Source organism: Gasterosteus aculeatus, chromosome 5 (assembly GCF_964276395.1).
Source record: "Gasterosteus aculeatus chromosome 5, fGasAcu3.hap1.1, whole genome shotgun sequence".
Lineage (NCBI taxonomy): Eukaryota > Metazoa > Chordata > Actinopteri > Perciformes > Gasterosteidae > Gasterosteus > Gasterosteus aculeatus.
In genome coordinates, this window is record NC_135692.1 from 7,718,396 (window position 1) to 7,732,108 (window position 13,713).

Consider the following 13,713-nt stretch of genomic DNA (forward strand, 5'->3'; position numbering starts at 1 on the left):
ATAAACAGATTTTTTTTCCTTCTGCCCCCTAGCTTAAATAAAAGTATTTTATTTAAGTAAAAGTATTTTTAAGTAAAAGTATTTTATTTAAGAGCCAAAATTAAGCCGTACTTGTTCCGGTAAAACTTTGCTCAGCACCAATCTTATCGCATTTCTATTGGCGGCCCGCCCAGCCGACCCTGGAGCTGTGCAGTCCAGGAGCGAGGCGACCAGACAAATATTTTCCCAAGTCCCTGCCTTGATAAAAGTTGGAATTTCACTCCCTTCCTCCTCCTCCTTTTTCTTTTCCCTCACATCACCCTTTTTAGATTAGCTCTGTTAGACAAAGGCTCATTGTGCCGGGCGGCCCACTGGACAGGGAGGAGGTTGAACTATCTAACGGGGGATGTGGTTAAAGCAAGAGGCTGACACTCGACGAGACAATGACAATGGGGGCCGGGGCCTAAACTTGATCGACTCCTGCAGCTCCCCCCGATGAAGCGCACGCTGTAAACAGACTCCACAATGGACACAGGTGTTGACAAAAGGACACCTATCCTCTCGGCCGGGCAGATATGCTGGTAGAGGAAACGGTTCAAAAAGGAATACGGCGAGCGGGCGCGTCGAGTTCAAACCCGACACCTTTGTTGTGCTGAAGACACCGAAAACCAGATGGAATATAATGTGGCATATGAGTGTGTGTAATTGGAGATGCGGTGAGAAAAAGATGGGAATGAATGGAGAGAATAGAAAATGGAAAGCAGGTGGAATTTTCATGCCATGATTCGAATCCAAGGTCAGCAGGGGACATTGGGTTTACACAGTGGAACAGGGAGGGAGAAAGAAAGAGCGCGAGGGAGAGAGAGGGGGAGGAGTGGAAAGACGGAAGAGAAACAACAGAAAACACACTCTGGAGGGAGAAACAACAGAGAAGGGTCGGCATTGCAGGGCAAACACCTCTTTTACCCTTTTTTTTTGGATGGGGATGGGATGGAGGGGGGCTGGTGTGAGGATCGAATGACAGCAAACACAGAGGGAGAGTGAGAAAGAGGGAGGACAAGGAAAAGCCTCAGTCTGACGCGACCAAACCCAAGAGGAGGAATGTGAAGGTCTCTGGGCCTCCAGGGGGAGAACACAGGTGTTCCTCTGCGGCGGTGATGCGTTCGGTTTGCGAGGCCGGAGGCCGGGGGAGGGTCGGTCGGCCGTCCGGCGGTCGGGGCCCGGACGCGAAGGCCCCCTCCGTCTTCTGCTGTCACGGCTCGACCGCGGCCGGCGGCGAGGACCGTTACCTGCCGGCCCGGCGACCCTGCCCCAGGTAGGTAGCACACCTCCAGGGACCCGTCTCACCGGTCTGCGAGTGCATCACATGCTTTGAATAGAGGGACAGGAGACAGGCAAAGTGCGCCTCCGTTATGAAACAGTGTTGACGGATGGTCTCCCAGAGGTGTCTGTGAGACACATTCAGTCAAAAACCCGAGAGCAGCAGGCAATTCTGTCTATTTCTGCAACTACCACATGGATTGTCATGCATTTTTCACCCACATTCATGGTCCCCAGAGGAGCCTGCAGTGGCCTTTGTGATGATAGCGTTTCTGTATCTGTAGTTCATTCTCAGAAACCTTTAGACATTGTTCTCGTTCTCCCGTGTACTTTTTTTAAGCCAAAGCGGACCGTTGCACCCTCCTAGCTTTCGCACCCGATCAGCTTTTGTTATTAATTACTCTCGGGTGTGATTTGTTTCGACTCATTTACAATGCAAGGTTGTGTGAGCGTGGGAAGCTTAAGCCCCGGAACTGAGGGTTTTTCTTGGCTTGTTCCTCAAGCTGAGAAATCCAAATGAGAGCTCCGCTTGTTCAGGAAGCGTGTCTTGCTTTTCTGGAAAAAAACTGTCTTAGTTTTTTTATCATCAGTTCAGAATAATCACACGGCTCTCGACAGCATCAATGAAGGTCAGCATCATGCCAAAGTCTGAGCATCGCCAACTCAGAGTAGTCTCTGTAATCTACAAGCCAGAAAAGTAGCTCTCTTTCATCTCACTGTGACATAACGTGCTTAAAATATTATCACAGGGCCAATTCAGATGTAATAAGTCTTGCATTTCTGAACTGGTTTAAGCTTTGAAGGGGCCTAATTAGGGAGAGATAACAGGAAAGCTGGCGAAAGAGGAGATTTGTGACGTGTATAATCATGTGAAATATTGTTGGACAGTTACAGTAAATAATTTGCGTGCATTCTGTGATACTGTGAACTTAATTAATGTAAACAGAGATTTACTACTGCATATATTCTTCTCTCCTTGTCATTCTCAATACTTTTCTATAACCATACATATATATATGTATGTCAGATATTTATATTTCCTGTTAAGGTACTTTCCCTTGATTAGCTTCACTCTTTTCATCTCCCGCTTGTGTATTCTTATTCTAGTCTTAACACTTTTTGTGCAGCTGGAATTTAAGATCAGAGCTGCACAGATCAGATTTTAGTGCTAAATTATTGATACAGCAGAGTTATAGTTTTATTATTATATCACCATCATTCTTTGTTCCTCCTTTTATCCCCTTCTGTCCTTGCTTTTCAATAATTTACAAACCCATGTAATTTGTCCCACTTTGAGGATTTTTCCCTTTCCCATCATTATTTTAGGTCCGTATATATCTGTGTTTTTTTAATAACTATTTCCCTCCTGCCTTCACCCCTCTGACCCTCTCAGCCGGGACAAGGCCCGTCTGGCGACGGACTCGGAGCCGGACCAGGACCTCAGCGACCGGCTGGTTCTGGAGAGCAGCGACACCCTCACCAACGGCAGCCGGCGGGCCGACGTAGCGGCCGCCCGGCGGCTGGCCAAGCGGCTCTTCACCCTGGACGGCTTCCGGAAGTCCGACGTGGCGCGACACCTCAGCAAGAAGTGAGCAAACGGCGTGTTTTTTTTTTTTTTTGTGTCGTGGCTTCAAATGACAAGATGGGGCTAAAAGAAAGCAGAAGATCAAGAACAAAGCATGTTATTTAATGAAAACATAAAAGCAAGCCTGTTAAAGAAGAAGAGGCCTTAGCGTGCCCTCTTTTCTACTGCCTCTCATGTTTAGTTAATGAATGCTGGATCTTCGGGTGCACATCCAGTTTCTTGTACACTTACTGTACGCCACTTCACATTCTGCCTACAAAGGGCTGCGCTGTACTACATCTGCGTTGTGCTCCACGAGCCCCTCGCTCTGTCGGCGGCGTGCTGGCGCTGATGAGAATGTGGGATGAAAGGGTTTCTGCACCCCCTGACACACGCACCGCGGGAATCTCCTCCTCTGCCTCTTTTGTTTTTGTTTTTCCGGCCTGCGGTCTGCGTCTCCGGCTCACGGACCGACAGCCCAAACCGAGCCAGCAACGTGTGAATGACAGCTTTTTTGCTGGTTGTATTTTTTCCCGTTCGCTGTGTTCTTTCCTTGTATTTTCTTTTCTTTTCTCGCCCCCCCAGCAATGACTTCAGCCGTATGGTAGCAGAAGAGTATCTGAGTTTCTTCAACTTCACGAGCCTCTCTATTGACCAGGCTTTGAGGTGAGAACACACAGTGCAGTAATACACATGAATACAGAAATGCTTGTTTGTTCATCACGTAAAATAATTGCGAGATTAGCATTTAATTAAGAAAAGAAAAGAGAAGCACTGGCCAACGCTGCTCTCTAGAGGGCAGCGTTGGCATTCAGCAAATTGTATATCAATTATCTAAATTAAAAGTGGTGTGTATTATGCAGACTCCTGGCACATTACAGCATTAAATATATTAATTATTAATTATTATTGCCGGTGCTTTAACATTGTTGATCTTGAGCTAAGTAGAGCCTGAGCTAATTCATATCAGGTAGTTTATTCTGTAATACATCATATTTTATCAGTTGAAAGTACTTTACAAATTGTCAGATAAATGTAATAGAAAATAGCATGAAATAGAAATACTCGAGTACACTGAAACAAATTATACTTTCTACCACTTGCAACTCATTATAATTGATTACATAAAAAGAATGATTAGTAATTCAAATGTTATTAATTCACATACAATAAAATACCTTAGTGTAAGAACAACAACCTTTACACAGTATCACTGCTCATAGATCAAAATGAAACGGTTATTTCTGAAACCATGTGACTGTCGTTGTGTTGGTGGCTGCAGGACTTTCCTCCGGCAGTTCGCCCTGATGGGGGAGAGTCAGGAGAGGGAGAGGGTGCTGTCACACTTCTCTAAGCGCTACTTGGACTGCAACCCAAAAGCCATGCCGTCAGAGGGTGAGTGGTGTGTTTAATATGTTAGTGAGAATAATCAACTTGTTATAATAACTTGATATATATATACTGTGTATATAACAAATATTATTATAATACAATGATGTGATTCATCTGTAGCTCTGCTCATTTTTAAAGTGCTTCACGTCGTGTTTTGGTTCAATATTAACTTTGCTCTCACATATAATAATATCCTTTCCACTGATATTTATTGCTTATATTCTCATTATTTTTTCTATCATTTTGGCACTGGGGACAAATAGATGAAAATACATATGTGCTCTACAATAAGCGCACTTTACAATGTATTCCTTGTCAATAGAATGACTTTTGCTCTATAGTTTAATATACAGGCAATAATAGGCAATGCTCTGCATTATTGCCTTAAAAATGTATTCATGTTCATCCTGTAGATGCAGTTCACACTCTCACCTGCGCTCTGATGCTGCTCAACACCGATCTTCACGGCCAGGTGAGTAACATCTGCTCACATAGATGAGGCATCTGTACATGTAAGTGCACATGCATCCATGCGTACATATTTGTGTACATACACACATGAGTACAGATAAACCGCTAAAAGATACGTTTTAGAAGCTTCCAATATCCTCAGATAACCTTTTGATTCCCTCTGGAGTTTTGGGAATATTATCCTGATCTGCAGCTGCTGTGCAGCTGATCAGCAGCTGATCTGCAGGCCTGCTGCTGAGCTTCTTCCACCATCTCAATGTGCTACTTTCACAGTCAGAGCCTCCCTTTTGTAAATCTGGGCCAGTCCTCTGGCGGTGATAGTGCAGCTCTGCTGCGGATGAATGATTAATTAAAGTGCCTGTCGAGGTGGGCGGACAGGAGATCAGCTTCAACAGATGTTAGCAGATACACTGTGAGTTTGATCTTTGTTGTGACTGCGATCTTCATCACTACCAGCCTCAATGTCTTCATTAATCCAGCAATCATTTCTGCAATAGTGCCGAGCCTCATTTGGCGTCTTCAAATTGCTTATTTGTTTGAAGTTCAATCTAAAATCCTCACATTTGAGAAGCTTGAACATGCTATTATTAAGTACTTTTTTGTTTATGGATATCTAGGGATACTGATCTGTTATTGAGAAGGTTTCTATACCCGTTTTTCATTTAACAGATTTGCTGGTTTGTGTTTCTTGTGCTTCTAATTATCAAACTTTGTCTCGACACAAGTTGCTGTAAAACACATTGTTCAATATGTGAAATATTGAAGAGTAAACGAGGATGTATTCTGTGAAACAATAGCGCTTCATCAACAGCATCCAGAGGTACATCCTTTAAATTTACTTTTACTAATGAATAAATTGTGCAAATACTTCTTCTGCTATGTGCGAATATTAATTAAAAAAATAATAAAAAATAAAAATAATTGGTTTATTTTATAGTGCTTCAAAAGGCATTTTACATGTTGAACACAATAACAACCATAACAATACATGATGGTGTGACATATCTCCATAAAAAGAGAAGTACATTACATAACTATGCATCACAGGTTTAAGTAGGTCCGAAGGGTGGGGGGGTGTCTGGGGAGATAGATTCCAGAGAAGGTGTGTGTGTGTGTGTGTGTGTGTGTGTGTGTGAGGGGCGGGGGGGGGGTGCTGTTTGGAGAAGGACATTCTGATTTCGCTCTTTTTTTCAGAACATTGGAAAGAGGATGTCGTGCTCGCAGTTCATTGGCAACCTGGAAGGACTGAACGACGGCCAAGACTTTCACAAGGATCTGCTTAAAGTAAGACCCCCCCCCGTCTAGAATAGCACACACACAACACACACACACAAACATGCTGCCATGCACAGACGCGTTTCTGAAAGGAGATCGAGCAGCCCGGGTGCGCCAGCGCTTTATTGTCACTCCGATCTGTGCGACTTGAGTCCGGCTGTCCGGCCTCCGCTGACTGCCAGCTGGCGTGGCCTTCCATCTCCTCCAATCAGAGGCCGGCCCGGCCCCCGCCACTCCCTGCTGCGCTCCACCGATGGGAGGCGTAAATGTGTGGCCGGCAGACGTAGCCAAACAAAGCCCCCGTCCGGCTTCGGCAGCACCAGATTAACCCGTTGGAGTTGGGTCGCCCGTGCAGCTCAAGAAGGGGGGGGGGGGGTTCAGACCGGTTGGGGGGGAGCACACCATGTGAGCGAGATGTAACCCAATGTTTTGTCTGCAGAGCGGCCCGTCAACATGCCGCTGGGCCCCAGAATCCACGTCAACAAGTTGTAATGGGGCATTTATAATGCACGAGAGGGGGGAGGGGGGGGGGGGGGGGGGGGGTTGTGCGTCTGCCGAAATGAAAAGCTGCTACTGTGGGCAGATAGCATCCACGCTGCAGCCGTGGACGCTATCGCGACCGCGAGCTAAAGAAACGGACGTGCATTAGTTTTTTCTTTATTCATGCTCATAGACATCCAGGTCTCTTCAATCAAGCCTTCCACTTCCAACGAGCTCCTTTATTCTCCTCGTCACCCTCCAGCTGCACTCTCCTTTCTCCGACTCTCTAAATGTTCAGCCGGCCGGCTCTCCCTCGCTCCCTATCTCACGTTAAGCCGCCACACTGTTTAATCTCCATCAGTGGGCCGCGTGTCTGTTTACCGGCACCCTGTCCTCAGTCCTCCCAAACTCCGGACTTGTCCTCTGCTGACGTCTCTCCTCATGTGGCTCCTGTGTGGCGGTTCCAAACATCAGGTAAAACACGGCAGATAATTGGAACCAAGCTGCCGACTCTACGTAGATCTAAAGAGCTTAGATGGGGAGGTGGACTCACTGAAGGTGGAAAGAAGATCACAGTGAAGAAGAGACGGCACGAGAGATGAGACGTAACTCAGAGCAGCTAACATCCTGAGTGACAGCGAGGGAGTGAACAGACTACAGGCGTAAGCAGCAGGAGTTCAGTTTTACTGCCTGTACGTATGATGCAGCATCATCACAGTTCGCAATGAGGTTGTTTACTAGTAATCGAGTGAGGAGAAAACATCTGTACGTTCTTCCTAAAATCAGTCTTGCGTGATGCAATAAACAGAGGCGGTGGTGATCTACCGCACGTAGCCTGAAGCTCTGAGTGGCTGCCGCTACGTCATGTCTCACGGATGTCCCCAAGTGATGCAGCTTGAGTCTGCGTCTGTTGAAAGTGAAAAGTAAAAACACACACATCTGAATGCCAGAACGAACAGGTGGTCATGTTGCATTGTGGGTAATATAAGCACCTGATTTTGACATGGAGGGAGAATGTGTGAACAAATAAACGATCTCTCTAAATCTGCTTCATCAATTTTGATGCCTAAATAATGAAATACTGGGTGCAATGGAAATAGGTGGACTTTTTACAATACAGTCATGTGTTCCTTATATTAACCTACTTTGCAATTGTGTAAACATTTCAGGAGAAGTAGTTAGACTGAAGCCGTCCTTCCTGTTTATGCCTCTCCCTTCCTTTCTCTCCCTCTTATCCCTCCATCATGTTCCAGCTACAAATAACTGCCATTCCTCCCTCATCTTCATTTCCTCTCCTCCCTTCTTTCCCCATTTCCTCTTTTGTTTCTGGTATCTGTTTGTTTGGGCCGTAAATAGGTTAAGAGTGAGCCTCGGCAATCCATCACTCTGTGTCATCCTAAACAACAACAACAACACACTATTGAATTGTGCATCTCACACGTTGTCCCAGCACTTTTTTTTTCACCTCTTCAACCGCATCACAGCAACTGTTGTGTCATCACAACTTGGCTCCGTCACTCGACCGTCCTTCTGTCCCTTTCCATTCCTCACCTCTCAGTCAGTGAAGGGCAGAACATGATGGAACCCTTTGGACTTCAACCTCTAACTGAGATATTAGTTGTTTGTTATTTAGTACTTTTATATATCTGTCGTGAAAACGTGAAGAAACATTATGGAACACATGATTTATTAAAATGATAAGAGTTAGCTTGAAGAATTCCCTGATCCAATAATTATACATTCATATATCACCCTGCAGCATTGTGTCTTCATTTAGCATTGATGGTCCCCAGGAGATGAACCCCGAATCATTTAAGCGAACCTCTGACTTTTCCTCTGGCGCCATGAGCAGTTTGACGTTTGTGCTTTGTGAGCGAAATACATCAACAACCACTTGATGGAATTCCATGAGATGCGGTTCAGATAATCGTGTTGCCCAGAGGATGAACACTGAAAGACTTTGGGGGATTCAGTTTATAGCACCAGCAGTGGTTCAAAACGTGCAATATGTCCGCATTCATGCTGCAAAGGAATGTCTTCCCACTCAGGGTCAGAAACAATCAAACAAAATTATTCATACAATTGTTTTTTTAATGTTATTTTATATAATGACCACTACACAGACTAGAATTTTACAAACTGGATGTCACATGTCACGCAGTCACTGAGGAATGTCACCGTTTATACAACGCTAGATGAAAGTCGGAGCTGCTTTAACACGAATGGCCGTTTGTCGGAGCAGGAAACGCCGCTGAGCCCCGTAGCTGAGACAGAAATCAGCTGCCCGGCGAGCTGGAAAATAATGAGCGGGGCTTGGTATCCCCCTGGTACCCGCCGCCACCTCCCTCGGGTACTCCGCTCCTTTATCATCAATTAGTTCCTTTCTCTGCTTTCTCTCTCTCTTTTTTGCTTCAATAACTCTCTCGGTTTTCCGTTGCTTCTTCCTCTCGGCTCTCGATCGTTCTGCCTCTCGGCCTCTTTTGATTGAACCTCGTGATATGTTTCCTATTAACGCCACAATATGGGAGCGGAATGGTGCAATCTGCACTAAGCTGGCGAGACTCCGCCTTCACGACCCTGTCTGATCTGGGAGAAATATCCGAAACCCTTTTCTTCTGACCTAAGTGGTCTTCTCTGCTGGGCGGGTCGAGCCGGGAGAGTGAATCTACGTTTTAAAGCTCCAGGTAGAAACCCCCAAAATGAGCCACAAAAGGCTTGATATCGTTCAAACGGTTGGAAAAACTACGTGTTGCACATTCAGTGTTACTAAAAACATATTGATGCTGCAAAATTACACAGATATGGGAAATTTGCGGCTTTTTGCGAGAAATTCCCGTGTCTCTTTGTTGTGAAAGGTGACAGCGTTTGGATTTTCGTCATGGCCGGACGTTGTTAAGTTTTTGGGAAAATAAAAGTCCTACCAAAACTCATATTAGCAGAGACGAGACAAAAACAAATGTGTCTTTGACCCTCTATGGTGAGCGGCTACAGTGTTAGCGGTCGACTAGCAGTGGTGCCAGCGCCACGTGGGCACATTTCTTAGGGGCGCCCCCCTGATATGAAGGTAAGGCAAACTCTGGAATGTTTTGAATATCGGCTTTCCCAACGTTATCTGTGAGCGCAGCAATATTGATCAAGTTCAGCCGCTGTGACGGACATACAGGGTTCATCCAAGGTTAACAGCTTTGGGGGGGGGGGGGTGATAGTGACGCCCACGACTGTCTCAAAGGCTTTACCCAATACAACCATCAAGCGAGTTGACGCCCATCCTGCTTGTATTTGACAGTTTTGTCCATGTGATGTGTTTTACATTCAATTGAGTTTTAGTAAATATCGAAAAAATACCAAAGTGTGGTTGGACACCGTCACCGCCTCCCGCCAGCACCCCGGGCGGACGGAGGCCGGTCAGAGGTCACCGTAAGTGCAGGGCGGCGCTCGCGTCCGCTCCAGTGCCCGTGCTTGTTTGTCTCAATCAGCGTGGACTCCTAACGAGGCAATAAAGCACCTTAATGCGCTCTAGAGGACGTTTCCTCCGGGTGTCAGGCGGCGGGCTGCTCGTAATCCCGGCACAGAGGACTCGTTCTTTGAAGGGCCGGGATCGCTCTGGCTGATTACCACGAGGGTGTTATCTTTATACGAACCAACCTGGGAACACAGGGACATTCTGTACAAACAAGTCAGACGGGGAGTGCGAAGACCGGTCCGACATCCAGGCCATCCAAATATATTTTACAGTGAAAACAAGATCGAAGTGTAAGATTCGAAGATTCGTCAGATTCAGGTTAAACCGACGTTCGCAGATCTGATCTGTTACTTTAGTGATGTCATCACCATCGATAGAGACAACATGCTGCACTCTAGTTGTTTGTTTACTGCTTCCTCATTTCTGTCACAGACTCCTTTGTTTTTTGCAGCACTGCGGAGTTCGTATGAGTTTGGGCAATTACCACAGAAAAAAAGAAGAAATTATTAACAAAGCTGTGGTCCCAAAGCCAGCATAAGCTTTTAAGCCTCAGTAACTGCTCGTCCCGATCAGCGTGTGCAGGAAACAATGCGAGCGCAGCAGCTCCCTGCAGAACCGGGAGCTCTGGCCGCCGGCCCGAACCGGCGCTCCAGAGGAAACTTTGCTCCTTTATTGAGAGGCTCAGAGATGCAGAGGTTTGCACTCTCCTCTCTCTCTCTCTCTCTCTCTCTCTCTCTCAGTCTCTCTCTACCACTCAGGGCTTGCAGCTTGAAGTGGGAGCTAATGATGCACCGAAGTAGGTTACCAGTCCGCATTAGAGCAGGAGAACAAATTCAGCTGAAATGAAAATGTTCTGCTGCTCAATCAAGACGCTTTCAAGCAGTAATTAGGTGCACTGTAGGTATTGATCGAGGGGGGAAAAGATGGATGCCTTATTTGTGACATCTCGCTGTGGGTCTAGAAGTGGCTTCGGTTTAGACGTGCGGGTCGCGTCTGAGGAGGGAGATGCTGCTTTTTACTCGCGTCATTACTGATTTACACATCACTGCGTACAGAAGGAACATCTCTGTGCAGGGGGCCTGTACTCCACGTAGGTTGGTTTAGTTGGACTAGTGAAGGTGTCACTTTGGATTCTGGATGACATTTCTAACTATTCTTTACTATTTTTACAAACCAAACATCAATATATTAGTAAAAGATGAGCAGATTAGTATATATATATATATATATATATATATATATATATATATATATATATATATATATATATATATATATATATTTATATGTATGTATAAGATATTATACATAAATATATATAGTCTTTTAATAATAAATAACACTCTTACGTCTAATACTTCAATGCTTTAGCTGCGTTTCCCTGCAGCCTTTCAATGCAGGTGCTGATCTTGTAACAGAGTATTTGTGGGCTACTTTCAGTGAAGGAAAGGAGCTCGGCAGAAAAAATCAATTTTTAACAAAACATTTTGGCAATTCTGACTTGAGAGCTGAACTACTTTTTTTTAATCCTCTCCTCTTCCTCGTCCTGTGGTTGAGTAATGTTGCTTTATTCATGCCGTCACAAACTAAACTATGAAAAAATAATGACAGGTCTTTTTTAAAGTGTCTCCCATCAAGCTTTTTATTCTGGCTTTATGAACCAAAAAGTGTTTTGTGTGAGATCTCTGTTCCTCCTCTGAGCCGCCGAGCTCCATTAAAAACACATGAGTGAGCCTCCGTCACCGTGAACACACACGCTGGAGTTTATTCTGACTCAGTCACACAAACACCGTCCTGCTGCCACTAACGCAGTAACACACATCACCACAGCGCCGAGTGTGCATTCATCCGCCGCTGAAAGTAGTCCCCGACAAACGCACGATTCCTTTCTCTTTGTTTGATTAAAAACTACAGTGAGCAGCTGTTACTGAAGTTGTAAAGCTTTGTTGATGTTCAAGTTCAAGATGTTGATGAGTTGATGTTCAAATAAATAGATGGGAAGTCACATTTTTATGTCTTTTTGCAGAATAACAAAAGATTCCTGTGATATTCAAGAATAGAAAACAGTCCAGCAGCTATAACATACAACACTGGTAATTAAAACTCTCAGTAAACGATTGTGTAGTAATGCCGCATTCTGAATCCCAATTAATTCGTTTTATCAATAAAGCAGGAAGACTTCCCTAATTCATCCTGATTCAACCTGTTAAGAGGCTTGAGTTTCCGCACTGAAATCTCGCCGCCGCACCGACGGAGCCACAACATCATCACACCTTTTTCTCTCTAAAAATAAATAAAAGTTCAGGAATAAAAAATGTGGTGCTGCTGGAGCGGAAGGGTCAGAGCGAGACGCGGTGAAAGAGAAAGACAGAGTGTGAAGGAGGGACAGCTGCTGAGGTCAGCAGAGAGGATGCTGCCCCCCCCCACCCGAGCTGTCTGGACTCACCACGAGGGGGGGAGGGGGGGGGGGGGGTGGTTGGGGGGTGAGGGCGGTTTCGGCAGGATGTGAAATCTTGAGTGGGAAGAGAGACTGACAGCAGATGGGAGCGGGTCGTGTAGCTCAGGGTTAAGCGCTTTGCTCGGAGGCACTTCAGCGGTTTTCATGGGAACCAAGCTTCAGGCCATAACTCCCCCCCCATTCTCCTCCCTCCCCCTCTCTCTCCCCCACCCCACGGAGCAGAGGATTCGAGGACAGAGCCACCGAGGCCTCCTCACCTCCTCTCGTGCCATGCAGGCTGTCATCTTGTTTGTTTGTTAGGTCAGCGCTGCCCCCCCCCCCCCCTCACTCCCCTCACCCTCCTCACCCTCCTCCCGCCAAGTCACGTCAAACAGACAAGACCACGGTCATGAGAGCGGAACGGTTCTCTGTCCCTGCGACCATTAAACTTTTATTATGGCGTTTTAAATTTAGAAAGCGGAGGAAGGAGCCGGGACGAGTCCGTCAGTTGGTCTCAGACAAACGCAGGTACACTTCATTATGCAAAAGGTTATGGGCACTAAAGATGGAAAACAAGACGATGGGAATAGAAAAGAGACAAAAAATGACATATTAAGGGTATAAGGGTTGGGGTCAGGGGTCAGGGTAGTATTCCAGAGCTGGCATGAGGCACAGTACTTCTGTTGTACTTCTCCTTTACGTACGTGTTGCTCTATACATCTCAGCCGTACTCCCTCCCTCTTACATTTCAAAACCTTTAGTAAAAAACTGCTTGTTTTGACCGTAGGTGTAGAAATCAATTGGATCAATATTTCGGGGTGAATGATTGACACCAGGTTAAATGGCATCCCTCTCGTTGTCTCTGTTACTCACTCTCCAGTCACTGATTTCGTTGACTGATTCCTCATTCGTTCCTCTCAAGTCAAAAAGCGCTGCCTCTCTCTCGCCTCCTTCTCGCACAGTGTTTTCTCACTGTGGGTGAGTGGGCAGCACGGCCGTCCTCCATTCAGAGGGTTGGCGGTTCGACCCCAACCGCCGGGCTAATCCGCGTGAGGGATGTGTCCTTGGGCAAGACACTTTAGCCCAACATTGGTCCTGCCGCGGCGACCACAGCGTGTGGATGCTAGTTGCTGACGAGCAGGTGGCGCCGGGTGTGGTGGCTGGTAGTGTGCGAATGGGTGTGAACGGGTGGACGACGACATGTGTCAAAGCGCTTTGAGAGGTCGGAAGACGAGAAAAGCGCCATTCACCACACAGTCCATTTACCATTTATAGGACCAGAGGAGTCGCCCCCCGGTGGGCATGAGAGAGAATGCTGCTTTAAGACACAAA

General features: G+C 46.1%; 1 protein-coding gene across 1 annotated transcript in view; it reads left to right on the forward strand.

The window, feature by feature from the left end:
• The window catches only part of LOC120819607 (uncharacterized), a 40,431-nt gene that overhangs the window by 8,895 nt on the left and 17,823 nt on the right, over positions 1-13,713 (forward strand). Inside the window, exons 5-9 of the mRNA XM_078102884.1 lie at positions 2,693-2,887; positions 3,449-3,529; positions 4,146-4,258; positions 4,669-4,727; positions 5,921-6,010. Of these exons, the coding sequence (XP_077959010.1) occupies positions 2,693-2,887; positions 3,449-3,529; positions 4,146-4,258; positions 4,669-4,727; positions 5,921-6,010 (538 nt within the window). The remainder of the gene's footprint in view (positions 1-2,692; positions 2,888-3,448; positions 3,530-4,145; positions 4,259-4,668; positions 4,728-5,920; positions 6,011-13,713) is intronic.